At 53.2% G+C, this 15,383-nt stretch overlaps 4 protein-coding genes across 4 annotated transcripts; 2 read left to right on the top strand and 2 right to left on the bottom strand.

Annotated features, from left to right (window-relative positions):
* Window positions 1-1,433: 1,433 nt before the first annotated feature.
* Window positions 1,434-3,461, top strand: J7T55_005975 (tp citrate lyase; the record flags this gene model as incomplete). Its single annotated transcript, XM_053139224.1, has 3 exons — window positions 1,434-1,874; window positions 2,376-3,007; window positions 3,068-3,461. The coding sequence occupies 3 exons, from the start codon at window positions 1,434-1,436 to the stop codon at window positions 3,459-3,461; spliced, it is 1,467 nt and encodes a 488-aa protein (XP_053000744.1).
* A 428-nt stretch (window positions 3,462-3,889) lies between these two features.
* J7T55_005974 (uncharacterized protein) lies at window positions 3,890-4,526 on the bottom strand (the record flags this gene model as incomplete). The annotated part of the gene is made up of 2 exons (XM_053139213.1): window positions 3,890-4,154; window positions 4,294-4,526. 2 exons carry the CDS (start codon window positions 4,524-4,526, stop codon window positions 3,890-3,892), a joined length of 498 nt encoding a protein of 165 aa, XP_053000743.1.
* Window positions 4,527-5,090: 564 nt separating this feature from the next.
* J7T55_005973 (uncharacterized protein) lies at window positions 5,091-6,490 on the bottom strand (the record flags this gene model as incomplete). Its single annotated transcript, XM_053139202.1, has 3 exons — window positions 5,091-5,542; window positions 5,648-6,330; window positions 6,408-6,490. The coding sequence occupies 3 exons, from the start codon at window positions 6,488-6,490 to the stop codon at window positions 5,091-5,093; spliced, it is 1,218 nt and encodes a 405-aa protein (XP_053000742.1).
* A 7,186-nt stretch (window positions 6,491-13,676) lies between these two features.
* Window positions 13,677-15,033, top strand: J7T55_005971 (mannosylphosphate transferase; the record flags this gene model as incomplete). The annotated part of the gene is made up of 3 exons (XM_053139180.1): window positions 13,677-14,403; window positions 14,492-14,530; window positions 14,738-15,033. 3 exons carry the CDS (start codon window positions 13,677-13,679, stop codon window positions 15,031-15,033), a joined length of 1,062 nt encoding a protein of 353 aa, XP_053000741.1.
* Between the last annotated feature and the right edge of the window lie 350 nt (window positions 15,034-15,383).

Genomic DNA, 15,383 nt, shown 5'->3' with positions numbered 1-15,383 from the left:
GTTCCGGGTGCCGGCGGACTTTGACGGGACACTAGAGCCAAGAAACACGTTCCTTTCCAGCCTGGGCCGAGAATTAGAACGAGAAACCCCCATTCGATCTGAGTAAGAGAAGAATGCCGAAGGGCACTGACGAGGGGTCATCTCAATGACCGTCGTCTTGACTTCTGAGAATCACCGATCACCGCACCGCCGTGGTCTGGGAGTTCTGATAGATCAATGTCGGGGACCTCTAGATTGGGCAGAATGACTCGGGTGCCGAAGGGGAGTTGAGTTCTGCATCCTTGTCGCGGCTGACCAAAAAAGACAAGACGGTTAGCAGCAGGCACACCAGCTTAGACCCTCAGTTCCTCCTCCTCGAGGCACTTGCTCTCAATCAATAATAATCCGGGAGGAACTGGGGAGGGAGTGAGTGCGAGCGTGCAAAAGCTGCGACGATTGATGCCTGAGTTCGTGCGGGCGTTCGTGCGTGCATGTGTTGTGTTGCCTGCATCCTCCTCTTTGCCGTCATCTCTTCTTCTTTTTTGTTCTTTTCGGGTGTTTCCTTTTTTCGCAGTCCGACCCTGGTACCCCTCCAGGTCCGAATGTGTGTGTGTGCTGGTGCGCTGCGTGCAGTGAGCTTGTACCGGTACCTGTCCACTTAGACCGCCCACCGATTGGGATCGCCCCAAAGCTTTTTGTCCGGGGTGGGCTCTTGTACCTTTTGCCGTGGCCCCCTGTGGACTAAGCCCCTGCATGCCACTCAGCAATTCCCCCCTCCAGTCCCCGCCCTTTTCGCACACCAGCCAGCTGTGGAAAGTTCTCAGCACTGAACCCTGCAGCGGCCCAGGTGGTGAAGTTCAACTTTTGGAGCTCCCCGGCCTTGTCCTCCCTCCACGCCCACGCCCGCGCCCACTCTCAAGTCCACTCCAATCCAGTCCAGTCGTCCAGTCCCGATCCTCGTCCTCGAATTTTTTGAACAGGCACACTCGCACCTCCAAGAGACGATCGTCAAGACTCAAACAACAGAGGCACTCATCTCGCTCCTACGAATCTTCCACAGTCCCTCACGGCTGTGTGATCTCGACTTCAATTGTAAGCACGCATTTCTGGTGAGGGCATGCTTCACGCGCCCCTCACCCCTCCGCACCCCTAGCTGCGCTCTCATCGCCTCGGGCGCGAACTTGCACTCGCAGCTTCGCAGGCCTGTTTTTGCCCCAGAGCTGACCTCAGTCATTTTCTTGCCTCGCTCTCTCAGTCTTGAGGCCAATGCCACGCTCACTTGAGATCCTCGAAACTAACCTGCGTCTTGTTAGGGAACCAGAGCGCAAGCCCGACACACGAGCTTCTTGTTTGCTTTGCGACTGAGGATTCGACGGTCCCAAGGGGGGATAGACTCACAGTACAACACGACAAACCAACCCGGCTTGTACCACATACCTTGATCTTGCGTCAAAATGTCCGCAAAGTCCATTCTCGAGGCCGATGGCAAGGCCATCCTCAACTACCACCTCACCCGCGCCCCCGTCATCAAGCCCTCTCCTCTGCCGCAACCAACTAAGCACAACCCTCCCCCAAGGCTGGCTTCCCTGTACTTCCCAGAGGACGCCGCCGTCGAGGATGTCCTGAACCAGGCCGAGGTCACTTATCCTTGGTTGCTCCAGGACGGTGCCAAGTTCGTCGCCAAGCCTGACCAGCTGATCAAGAGGCGAGGCAAGAGCGGTCTTCTGGCCCTGAACAAGACCTGGGCCGAGGCGAAGGCCTGGGTTGCTGAGCGCGCCGGAAAGTCCCAAAAGGTCGAGCACGTTGAGGGTGTCCTGCGCCAGTTCCTCGTCGAGCCCTTCGTGCCTCACCCTTCAGACACTGAGTACTACATCAACATCAACTCAGTCCGAGATGTGAGTTCCATTTCTATCTTTGCGCGTCGAATAAAGTCCTGGTGGCGTATGGATGCGGCGGCGGGACAGTTCATTCCTGGGGCGACAGCAAGTGCGAGTGCGTCCACGAGGGAGCTGGACCGGGCGGGGGTCGATGAAGCCCATTGTCCTGATTTCCATCCACGATTTGCTTCACTTGTGGGAGAAGGAAGATGAAGAGGCCGGGAAATACGTTTGGCTTTATAAGTGCCCAAAGTTGGCCTTGTTCCGTGTTTGTGGATACCAGGCAATTTTGCTCCCGTGCAGGCCTAGTTTGCGGACGAACGGAAGGCCAAAAGAGAGACTTTAAGCGGTCTGCAGCCCGAACTGCGGGCCGGTATCAACCACTTCTAGCCTCCTTGATACGGTTGCATCCGGCCTCTGGCCCCCTAATCTCTCCCGAATGCTTCGGCACCTTCCTAATCCCGCTCGGGTGCTTTGCGCCATTCATTATGCAGTCTGCTAACGCGCCTCGCTTCGCAGGGTGACTGGATTCTCTTCACACACGAGGGTGGTGTTGATGTCGGCGATGTCGATGCTAAGGCCAAGAAGCTCCTGATTCCTGTCGACCTCTCCCAATACCCATCCAACGAGGAGATCGCCAGCACTCTCCTCGCCGATGTCCCCAAGGGTGTTCACAATGTTCTGGTCGACTTCATTACGCGGCTGTACGCTGTCTACGTTGACTGCCAGTTCACGTACCTCGAGATCAACCCTCTCGTTGTCATCCCCAACGAGAACGCCACATCCGCCTCCGTTCACTTCCTGGATCTTGCTGCCAAGCTTGACCAGACCGCAGACTTCGAGTGCGGTGTCAAGTGGGCCATTGCCCGGTCACCTGCCGCCCTGGGCCTGACCAACGTCGCGGCCAAGGCCGGCTCCGTCAGCGTCGATGCCGGCCCACCAATGGAGTTCCCCGCTCCTTTCGGCCGTGAGCTGTCAAAGGAAGAGGCCTACATTGCTGAGCTCGACGCCAAGACCGGTGCTTCCCTCAAGCTGACTGTCCTGAACCCCAATGGACGTATCTGGACCCTGGTCGCTGGTGGTGGTGCTTCCGTTGTGTACGCCGATGCCATTGCCTCCGCTGGCTTCGCCGACGAGCTCGCCAACTATGGGTAAGATAAAGACGTTGAATCAAGCAGAAATCGGGTCATATCATGCTAACTCTGCAATAGTGAGTACTCTGGTGCGCCTACCGAGTCGCAAACTTTCCACTACGCTCGCACGGTCCTGGATCTGATGCTGCGCGCACCTACGACCGAGCAGGGCAAGGTGCTGTTCATTGGAGGTGGTATCGCCAACTTCACCAACGTTGCTTCCACCTTCAAGGGCGTCATTCGCGCTCTGCGGGAATACGCCAAGGCTCTGAACGAGCACAACGTCAAGATCTGGGTCCGTCGTGCCGGTCCCAACTGGCAAGAGGGTCTGAAGAACATGAAGTCCGCCACCCAAGAGCTTGGCCTGGACACGCACGTTTTCGGACCTGAGATGCACGTCTCCGGTATTGTGCCCCTGGCACTGGTCCCTGGCGAGTGGGAGAAGTCCACGGTCCAGGAGTTCCAGGGTTAAATGTAGCACAGGATGGTGTTTGCTGGAAACGAAGTTGGGGAGGATGACCTTATAGATGCGCATACCATATCCTCTCATGTATTATGAGGCTGCTTCATGATATCAAGGCGGCGATGTGGGAATGAGGGTGCAGAGAAAGCGAAAAACTACAACCTGCTTAGGTACCTACATTAGAGCTTCTTCCGTAATGTGATGCATTCTTGGGACAACTCTTGCAGAAAACTCTTGTTGATGGAAATATGCGGTGATACGGCACAGCTCGGCATCAGGGTGAGTGACATGGACAGAATTGTCTTGCACGGTTGGGTTCGTCATGATCTCTCTCGTTCGACGTTGGTATCTAATGCAGATGAAATTTGGACGTGTTGGAGGTCGTTGGTTCTCATCGGTATGATGACAATGGCTCAGATCCTTTTGGCCGCTGTTGGCTATGCTGTCCGCGATTGCAAACACCGCACAGAGCGCTCCCTCGCCATCGTTGTGGATATCTTGGGTGCCTGCGGCCATGTCCTCGCGCAGTCTTCCCAGCGCCCGCACCTCGTGCTCTCTCGCGGATCCCGACATGGCTGGTCGGTGATCAGGTTGTGCTTCTCGGAAGTTCGATAATTGAGGTATTTGATTCGCGACAGGTTTGTTGGTTCGGGAATCGAGGATGCGGTCGTCACGAGGAGGTTCGACAGCGCGCTTGCTTTCCTGGACGCGCAGGGTCAAGTCGTGGTTTTGCCACAGCTCCAGGTTGTCACCCAACAAACACCAAACTTTTGCCACCTCTTTTGCTAACACCGCCCAACTCCACAAGTTACTCGGCGACTTTCCCTACCCAGAGCAGTACCTCTGTTCCTCTAGCATCGCCCTCGACGTATTTGTCCTTTGTTCTTCGACAGACTCCTGTTTTATTCTGCTCCTCTCTCTTAACTTGTCTATGTAGTTCTCCACGCTGACAGCATGGCCAAGACATCCGGCGAAGCCAAGTCTCTCATCAACGACAACCCTGAGCTCCAGTCTTGTCACCAGCCGCTTGAGCCCCGCGTCGGGTATAGGCTTGTTCTGCGCGGCACGCTCCATTTTGGATACCGTTACGCGTCTCATTTTTTAAAAGAAAAAAAACTTCAAACGGTGCATGGTTGTCTGAGGAGATCGGGGTCGCTGCTTTGTCAAGAATGGATTGGGCGGGTTTGGTGTAGTCTAGTGACGATGATCATAGCATGATCAGTATATTATTGTGCTGGTCGTGAGAGCCCAGCTGGCCGTGACGTATCCGTTGCAGTGTTGGACGGCTTGGGTCTATCATGAGCAAAATGAGCCTCTCATTTTGGCAGAGGTGCGAGACGAGTGTCCATCTGTTCCCTTCATGGTCCATGCAACAATTGTATCATGAGCCATTGGGAGTCTTTTGGTTTCTACAACATATTTATCTGGTATTGTTTGTATATATTTACAAAACTGTATTCGGCTTCGTCTCTTCCTTTCCATTTGAAGTCTATTCAACCAACATAAAATGCTTGACAGAAATTACAGTATATGGCTTTTATCTCTAATGCTGTCTTTCCCATAAAAAATGAAATAAAAAATACTACATCATTCCTGACCTCTCCAACGATCCTAGGGCTTTGTCGTTCTGCACGTTACTCAGATGTGAGGAAACAAACCGGACCACTCGACGGTTTCAAAGGCACTGAGGGGAAGCGATCGTAACTCAATGAAGTCCGCCACAACAATGTATATCCGACAGACTGAGTAGACAACAACAAAGCCCCAGAGAGGCAGAATTGCCTTCAGGGGAACCGTTAGGTGCGGGTCGTTTGATGGTGAGTTGTTCCGGATTGTATCCCATATTGAGCGTTTGGAACGTGGTCTTGCTTGAATTTTTTGATCTTTTCGAGAGTCGTTGAAATTCGGCCCTGTTTCTTGAGGTTCTGAATCATTCCGAGTCTTCTGATTTCCGATTCTGACACCTTTAACTTTTGTGTTCCATTTTGCCTTGATGAACGGAAGAATGTAGAAGACCCAATCTGTAAGGAGTTCACCTCCAGCCAGAGACACTAGATTGCCTATCGTTGCTACTCTCCAGAGTATCTGCTCTAAAGGGGTTGGGAAAGACGAGTTCCAATGTATTATGTAGAGACAGCAATACCCCATTATAATTATAGAACCCAGGCGGAACAACCAAAAGGGTATCTTGGGACTTGTTGCGCTGCTGATGTGGTCTATCGGCACGCTGCGAGATCGGAATCGTGCCACAGTGGCATTCTGAAAGTGCGCCAGGTATTTCGACCACGACCACTCCTGTCGGCTCACAAAGTCAAGAGGTGTTTGTCTGTAAGGCTCTCGTGCAGCTTCTCCTCCTGCGACGAGAATTTCCTTCATGGTCGCGTTCGTGTACAGTATTTCCGCAGTCTCGACATCCGCCGGCTTGTGTCTCCAGAAGAACATGCTGCCGAGGGCGCAGTAGATGAAAGCCACGGTGGTCAGCTCGATGGCCGTGATGGCCAGTCCCTGGGCGAGCCGGCCAAAAAAATTGACGCAGAACCAAGTGATCTGGAACGCAGTGATGAGCCGCATGAAGCCATCCGTCTTGTTCTTGTCTCGAATCACAGCCGTGTCCACCTGGGGCATGGCGACGTATCCATTTTCGATAAGCCACAGCAGTTGCTTCGCGTTGATTGGAAACTGTTTCCAATCGCGAGGCTGGAGGATGAAACCACCCATATCGGCAAGGAATGCGTGACGCATCGTCCAACCGGTGTGCCCAGCTGCAGCAAAACTTTCAACTGATTCCCAAGCTGAGAGGTACTGCCCAAAGACAGTGACATTAATGACTTCGGGCGCAAGAAGGGTCACCACTGCTAGGAGAAATTTCCTATTGAACCTGGTTGTTGACGTGGTGTCTTTTTCTGGTACGTTCATACATGAGATTGACCAACAGCATATGAAAGAAGTGCATACGCAAGACCAAAGAATGTCAAGAGTGCCTCTGCTATTGGGAGATTCTGTCCAACCGGCCCTTGGCTCGCGTTGGCCGTGCACATCACTTGGATGGGTATCATTTGATGGCGACGAGCGAGCTTGAAAGGCTGAAACTGCCACGCTAGTGACAAGCACGTGGAATACCGGACGCAAAAGCATTGGATAGAAAGACAAAGAATCAATCAATTTCTTGGGCAATCAAATAACAAGGTGCTTGGCCGTTGATGCTGAACACGAAATTGTAGGAACGGGACTGAGCGTGAAGGTCTGCGAGCACTGGGAGCACTGGTGAGCTTATTTGATTGCATCTAGGTAGCGAAGTGGATACAGAGCGCTTAGTGATGTATCACATTGGCTGCATGCTGATGAAACCCCATAGTTCGCCATATGTGTAGGGTAACACACAATGCTTAGTTGGTTTCTTTGTCCTCAACACATGAGCAGAGTATTAACTAATTCAATTACATCCACTGAACTTTATAGTGTAATTAAGGAAAATCTCCAGCTCTTAATTGCCGCGAGAGGGATTCAGAGACAAGAGCAGCTGCCCTCAATACGTCAATTGAAGTTACATCGGCGCTACCTTCTATCAAAAGGGAAGCCCTTTGGGGGCCGCGGGGGCCGAAAAAAATAAAGGCTTGGAGCGCTGTGGGCGCTTATGGAAGAAATTGCTTGCCGGCTGCGCTTCACTCACGAGCACGTACACATCCTCTCAGTTGGCATACACCGATCCACTCAGTTTAGTTGAATTGATTCAGTGTATAGTTAGTTTACATACTGGATATGAGGCGAAAATTCCGCCCTCCAGTCCGTGTTGAAATGTTCAATGCAGAATGACTGGACAATCTAACTTGTTGTCAAGTTCCTGGGACTGGAACGGTTCTTTGTCAACAACATTGCTAAGGTCGGGGGTTTGGCGGCACAGGAGCACTGGAAGTACATCTCGGTTAGTGCGAGGAAGCCTGGTGGTCCTCTAGAGTCGGCAAAGACGAAGTGAGGTACGAGAGAATGGAGATATGTTTGGGCTAGGCCATTGAGGGAAAGAGGGCAGATGGTATCAAGGCACGTTTGGTCAGCGATGTCTAGAGCATCGAGATCATGGATTTGATGGTCGGCAAGAGCAAAGGCTCCGAGGCTCATTGGTATGAGTTTTGTGTTGAGGGGGTTGCAATGCAGATCAACTGGCATTGTGCATATACCTGAGGTGGACGCTGGTGATGGGCATTTGCGTTGCCCCTTCCTCTTTCGATTAGGTGACCCATTGAAAGGTGCCTTCCGCATTTTGAATTGACCATCGATCAAAATGCCCTGGATTCGACCAAGAAGCATCCCCCTCCTCTTCGTTGAAAACCTTCCGCTTTCACTTATTAGTCAGTAATCGACACCATAGTGCGGCATCATCTACCTCGACAGCTGAAGCTCGACATAGGGTTATCACTACTCGCAAATCAACATTCAATTACCAACACTGTAGAGTCAAGTCTCGACACTCGACGAGAATTAGTCACCCACCTCCCACGAGGGCCACTGGAACAACCGGCAAGCAGTTGTTCAAACAGAACCCCAACATGTCTTCTCTTCTTGACATGCCCACACCTTTGAGCCCCGAACAGGTCATGGAAGGTAGACCGTACAGGGCAAGGAATTGTTGGCTATTTCAAGATTCTAACAAGGAGGTATTGGCCAAAGTTGTTGGACACCTGGCTGATAGCAAGACTGGTCTGCTGTCGCTTGCCTTGATCAATCCAGACTGCCGACAACTCGCCAGGTCTTACCAGTTCCGCGTTGTGACCTTTGACGGGAGCCGTCGATGTCGCTATGGCATTCTTTTCGTGCTCCTCTCAGAAGCCCTTAAGAGACGGCAGAATCGCAACGAGTATGGAAAGACCGAGGGACTCTCGCTCGGTGCGTGTGTTCGGAAAGTGATTGTCAATAAAGACGGCGGCATGAGGGACTCAAACCTACGCTCAGGTCATAATTATCAAAACGACATCAAAGAGCTTGATAAATATCTTGAGGAGTGCGATCGACCCAGCGTGCATTCGATCATCTCGAGTCTGCCAAACCTAGAGACTGCCCACCTATCAGATATTGCATTCTGCCAAGGCCTGCTCACTGCTTTGATCGGATCCACCATTGCAAGCGCTACGTTGTCTGCTCGTCTGACAGAAAACTGTCCTCGAATACACGAATACGTGTCCTGGCCCCTCACAAGCCTTACTATCATACTCTACGGGGTCACAGACCCCAGGGAAAGCCCTTCAAAATACTGGCAAAGTATCCTGCGCCTCTGCTCACCTCATCTTCAGCGGCTGAGCATTTCGTACGATGCCCCGGACTACCAGCGTCGCGAGGACTTGGAGGTTGACTACCAGAGTCCTGCGTTGCATTTTCGCTTGCAGTTCCCCAAGCTCTGCTATCTTGACCTTCAAAGGGTCACAATGCTACAGCCTTCTGCTCTCGAAAGTCTGCTATTGACGAGCCCATGCCTCTCTTACCTGAGGATCAACTATGGTACACCACTTCTCTGGGATACCTTGAGCACACCAGGCGTGTTCACGGCACTTAGAACACTGGTAGTACATTATGATCCCCCGGAACCCTCAAGGGTGTATGCCATTAGGTTGCACCTTGGCTTTTTCGAGAGCTTCCGGCAAATTACATCTTTCGCACTCACCTGTCCCACCTCAAAGGGACTCCTTAAAGCAAGCCTGAAGAAACTCTCCCAGTATCCTGGACTTGAGAAGTTGTTGATGGTATGGAACAACTGTCGTATTCAGGAGTCCTCTCTCAGGACACTGGTGAAGATCCTTAATGCACCACTCCAGGAATTATACCTCATTATGAGCGAGAGGAACTCCATGTACTGGGGCTTCAATCATCCTGAAATTCGGAAAAGCCTACGTCCAAAATTTACAAGACTCAAGCGTCTTGTTTTGTCTCGCTTCGAGTGGTACTTCCCGCGCGGCGGCGCGCTTAAGGTTCCACAGAGTTCTGTCCCAAAACCTGGGCCGCTGCAAGAGGCTGCCCTATACGGGAAAGCATTACCGAACCTGGAAGAAATTCGACTTGAGGATCAGTTGTTCGAGATTGTCCGAAATGAGGGCGAGGTGCTTGCCAAGTTGAGCACGAAGCGGTTCTACTGTCCCTTCCGGGGGGGCTTTGACTTTTGAAGCTTTGTCGTTGGAACCGATTCTGCGAACATGCGGGAGATGCGTCAGAAGTGGTTCATACAAAACGTGCTGAGGACAATGCTACCAGTGGTACCGGAGAGTATACTGATGAAGTTGAGTCGCTTCATGGCCAGGGTGAAAGGGGTTGGTAAGCGAGGTGTTGCTCGAGTCAACATGATCAAGGTTGGGTTGCTCTTCAAGATGCTTAAACGCTTTTCGGCGTGAGATAACCAACTGCGGGCATCATGAGCGGGTGAGTGCTAGACGAAGTAACGGATTGAGTTCGGGGCGCAGGCGGACGCCTTCACTTCACTTGGACTGGGCTACATGAGTGAGTTCTTGTTTGACTGTATCCATCAGCGTAGACATCAGCGTAGAATACCAGCAGACGAATATTGGATCAAGCGAATATTGAGGGTTCATCCAGAACTTGAGATGACATTGACCGTGTGTGCCACTGTGTGTGCGACACAGAGACTATGGCTGTCTTGTGAGAATCATATTTGACCAAATGTTGCTGCCACTGAACGCCCTGCGGTATTGTGAGGCTCACGGCTCTATTTACCCATGATATATAACAGGAGTACGGCACGTCCGTAAAGGGCTGGGATGGGTTTGCCAGTTTAACAACAATTCCTGCCTACTGGTCAAACACTACGCATGCTGGCATGTTCACCTACCGTACAAAATTCCCTGCCAGCTGACAAAGGACTAATCGCTTCCGCTGGCCTAAATGTCCGCTCCACACCATCTGACGCACAAGAGCCAAAAGCCAGTGAAGATAGAGACCTTCAGAGCGGACAATTTCCGGGGTAATGGCCCACGGAGCCAACACTCCAGCCCTACATGCCCTAACAAAACGACAGGATCATTCCGGAGCCCCCCAGCACGGACAGGAAGGGCCAAGGCTGGGGCGAAGCGCCTCTGCCAAGCGAGAGGCATTCCGACAGAGCCAAACATGATGGTCCACGCCGGCCAGGCTTGCAGGAAGGTCAGCTTTCGCGCAACCCATCCAGGCAGCCCTCTGGGGAAGGGCTTGTACAGTAAGCGCCCAGAAAGCTGGGTGCTTGTGGAGCGTCCGCCGCTTACTTAGAGGCCACATTTATTTCCGGCGCGTGGAGTGGTCTCCATTGGCTGGTGGTGTTGACGTCCCGCAGTCTTCGATGGCAATGACATTCGACTTTGGCATAGCCAAGGCTTTGCTGCTTTCTATCGAGGCTTGATCGCTGGTGTTATATTGCTAGGCAGACTGCCGTTGTTCCGGCGTTATGGTGAAGATCGACAGAGGATCGGCCTGGGGGCTGTACTGTGCGCACCGTGACATGTTGGGTCGCACAAGACATGTCGCAGGTGAGGAGACAGGAACACAAGGTGCGCGCGGGGCACCCGTTCTTGTTCAGCTGCTAGAGATGGGTTGCTCCTGTGATTTCGGATGTGAGCAGTTTCTAAAAATGCTGCCGTAGATAAGTCCCGTAGGTGATCTTAGCTCCCCTTTGCGGCACCCGCAGGGCCGGATCTCAACGTTGCTTTGTTCGGCCCCTGCACCAGGCTTTTGGTTGGGGGCCTCGCCGAGCTGTCGGATATCGCGTGGGGGACAACGGGTCGGGCGGCAGGGCACGTCACTGGCTGCTTCGCCCCCGCGGCAATGCCACGGCGGTGGGACCAGGAGGCCGGGATAACGGCAGCCAGGGCAGGGGTGATACTCCCAAGAGTTCCAACTGTTACGCGGCTCCGAGACAAGAGTCGTTTAAGCCCGAACTGAACGTGATGGGATTCCCCCTCCCCAGCGAAATCTCTTTTAATACAGGCTTAGCGTGCAAGCGTCAGCGAGACGAATTCGTCCCCGGAATGCGGCGGCCGTGATAAGTAAAATCTTAGAGCCGAGGGCCGGGAGAAGGTGCGGTGATGGGCCACGCGTCGCCCACACCAGCTGCGCAGGTTTATGTGGCTAGATCTGCGTGAGGTGGCGCCCGTCTGGTGGGTAGTCTGCAGCAGGTAACACACGTCCTGAACAGTTGCTGGAGCAGGAGGGACGGTCACAGGGCGGTGGCTCAAGCCGTCTGGGCAGCCCCTGAGGCTGCCGATCATGGGCGGTTGGGTTGCCAGAGGTCAGAGTTTTGCTTGCCAGCGATGCCGAACTTGGCTTTCTTGGTATTTGCCAATGCGACTGGCAGGACTGGGCGATGTTTGTCGAGACGGACAAACCGTGGACTCCGTCCATGCACGGCATCCATAGATAGATTATTAGGGGCATGGCTCGGCATGGCTGACAGACAGACGGCGAGGCAGGATGGACCTTGCGATAAAACAGGGCATATTGGACGGCACGGCGAGTCAAGCCCGTGCAAGCTTTGATCTCGGTGGACGCGTCTCCCCATCTCCCCGTTCCAAATAAAGTTTCAATTAAGCGCGAGTTGGGTGACGATGGCCACCGAGGTATCCATCGTGCCATGGCCAGATTCCATATGGCAGACAGTCGGGGCAGAACGGGTCATGGTCATGAAGGAGGCTCGTCGGGCTTGGTGTTAGATCCTCATCCCCCCTCTGGCCCCATGTCACCCTGCAGGGCTTGCACACGACGATAGGCGCCAAGACGCGTAAGTGTGCCTCTGTTGCAGGGGTTTGTGCCCTCTGTTGGTTGCAGCCAATGTCGGAAAGAACGGAACAGGAGATTGTGCACGCGACAGTCCATTGATAGGCACAGGCACAGGCACAGGCAGGACCAGAGGGCGAAAAAAAAAAAGGAAAAAAGCAGGTAAGGTACTGATGCGTCGATGATGATGATGATACCGTTTTGTCCGTTGAGGAAACCAGGCACACGACCACTCAGAAGTCAGAACCCAGAACTCACAACCCAGTGGCTGCCTCCAACGTTACCATCATAATTCATTCACCATGTTTCCAAACACAACAAAAGCACATTGCAAGACACAACAAACTTCTCAGTGATGAATCAAGATAACAATGATAATTTAAAGCCTGTGCTGCCTGATGTATCTTTAGAACCAGATCAAGCACGGCACAGCACCGCGTCTGCATCTGCCCCCATTTGCCCCCAGGATCAGATGTTTGCGAGGCCCACTTCTCCTTCTTTCTGTTCCCTGGATCCCTGATTGATGCCGTCGTCAACAATTCAGCCGCCCAAACAGCCAGACGGCCTGTCTTACGCAATTCCACACCGAGCCTCTGCCCCCCTGTTTCCCATCTGCGCCTGTCAACAGCAAAGCCTCACTCGCTCGTTCACACTTTCTTTACCTACCTACATCTTCCCACCTTCATTTTCTTTCCTTGCTCAGTTGCTGTGCTCTACATCAACAGAGGAGATTCTCCCCTTCCAGTCTTGCACTCCTTGATCGCTATCTACAGGATTCCCGCCCGCCCGCCTTCCTTCAGTCTCCACAACAGCCTGGTCTTGCCTGATTCGACCCGACCTGGCCTGAGCTGGTGGATCAAAGTGCTTTACACACGACTAAGAGACTATCGTCATCGTTCTGCGCCTCACCGCATGTCGACCATCCTGTACAAATAGACATCTGGCCCGCCTGTATAACCCCGACTGAGTCTCCCGGTTTCTGTCACATCCGGGTAACCCTAGGCCAACAATTTCCTGTATCGAGAATCAGGCACACAACAAACGGGACCTTTCACCAGCCCGGCCAACCGAATCACCACGAGCTTCTCATTTCCCATCGCAACTCCGGACACGGCAACTTCCTGCTGACCCACTTTGTCGCTGAGGAATCCTCTTGTCCTACCAACGGATCCAGTCCACAGGTTCTGTGTCTGACCACCGAGTCGCGGACCCGCCTGGCTCTACAATACCACACACGAGCTCGTATCCTATCGGAAACCGAGATCTGCGAGCCCATTGAATTTCTGGACATCGACTAGCGCTTCTGCCTGCTTTTCCCTCTTCTACGGTGCCCAGCATTGCTCCCGTCCTTTTTCGGTGACTGCATATCCGTCAGCATCGAACTTACGATTCTGGGGCCTCGGACGCTGTTGCCACCGTTACCTGATCTGGACTTTACGACCTTGCTTCATCCTGGTACGACTCCCCGGTATATTCGCCAATATGAAGTTGTTGCAAGCGCTGCTTGTTACCTTGTCGTTAGCCACAAGCGTGCTTGGTCGGCCTGAACCACGCGAAAAGCGATGGGGCGACAGTAAGAGCAAAGGAGGTGAAAAGTACTTCTTCGAGGCTGGCGGCACAGAGGCATTGGGACATTACGATGGCCGCTATTTCCAGGGCGAGGTTGACTATGAGGCGCACCGCGTTGCGCTGCGACACCTGATTCGCAGCTATGTGTCCGTCTTCCGGGCTCTGGGAATCGAGACATGGCTTGCACATGGCACCCTGTTAGGATGGTGGTGGAATGGGCAGATCATGCCATGGGATTACGACCTCGACGTCCAAGTTACGGCCTCGACCCTCCAGTACCTCGGCGACCATTACAACCGGACCATGCACGAGTACCGGTATGTCGACGAGTCAACCGGCGAGGAGATGACCAAGGTCTTTCTGCTGGACGTGAACCCCAACCACGTCGAGCGGGTGCGAGGCAACGGCATGAACGTGATCGATGCGAGGTGGATTGACACGAGTAACGGCATGTTCATCGACATTACCGGCCTCGCGGAACGGGATCCCAAAAGGGCGCCGGGTGTCTGGGCGTGCAAGAACAACCACCGTTACAAGACCACCGAGCTGTACCCCATGCGTGAGACTGAGTTCGAGGGAGTTCCCGCCACGGTGCCGTATGCGTTCGATACGGTGCTAATGAGCGAGTACGGGAAGAAGAGTTTGGTAACAACTCAGTGGCAAGGGTAAGCCTCCGATTTTCCACTCATGCAAGACTGACCACCGCGCTGACCTATTCTCTTTGCCAGTCACCAATGGAATCCTGAAATCAAGGAATGGGTACTCCAGTAGGGCTAGGGGCCCCGACCCTCTGAGGCTTGGGAATCTCTATATCGCGAGTCGTGGCCTTTGCCCAATTGGGACAACATTGGCTTTCCCTGCATTGCTCTGCTGGTCTTTGTATGCGGTCTAGCCCTGCAATCCAGACTCCCGGCGTTTGCCCACGCAGGACCACTGGTGAGATGCATCGGGACGGTCGTTTTGGGCACTCGCAGGAGGCTTGGACAAGACTGAAGCCGCCCGCTCTGCGTCGTCGAAGCACCGCTTCCGGCGCGTGCCCAGACCAAAGCTACGGAGGAAGGTCGCGCGCGGCGTCATGCTTCAGCGAGACTTCCTTGCGGTCCTTTCGACCGGCACAATGATGCGGTGCCATCGGAAGAGGCAGTTCGAACAATTTGTTTATTCAGCATGGCGGCGGCGTTTTGGGGTGTTGCTTTATGGGATGCAATATTGCATATGGCGCAATGAGAATTTCATGACGGACGTCGAGCTCGACCTTGCTTTCGCCTAAGTAAGGTTTCGGCTCGATTCTTTAACGGTGACGAGCGGATCCGGGCTAGCCTAGCCCGTTGTCGCGGTTGGTTCGTCGTCTGCATTGCCGGCGTCAGGCTTGGCGCTAAGTCACGAGATGAGGTTACAGTGCTGCGCCTCACCTTCAGCATATCGTATAGGATAGGCATAGCTCTTATGATACCCTAAATAAATTATAGACGAAACATCGACATATACTTATTTGCTGTGTGCATTACATGCGGCCAGCATTGTCCTTTTAGGATTGAAAGCACGGTCTCACTGTATAAAACCACGCTATCGTGAAGAAGTAAATCGCTTGTGATTGAGAAGTATCTGTATAAGGCTGAC

Source organism: Diaporthe amygdali (assembly GCF_026229845.1).
Source record: "Diaporthe amygdali strain CAA958 chromosome Unknown NODE_1_length_4327563_cov_65_473760, whole genome shotgun sequence".
Classification (NCBI taxonomy): domain Eukaryota; kingdom Fungi; phylum Ascomycota; class Sordariomycetes; order Diaporthales; family Diaporthaceae; genus Diaporthe; species Diaporthe amygdali.
This window is presented reverse-complemented; position numbering and strand designations above follow the sequence as displayed.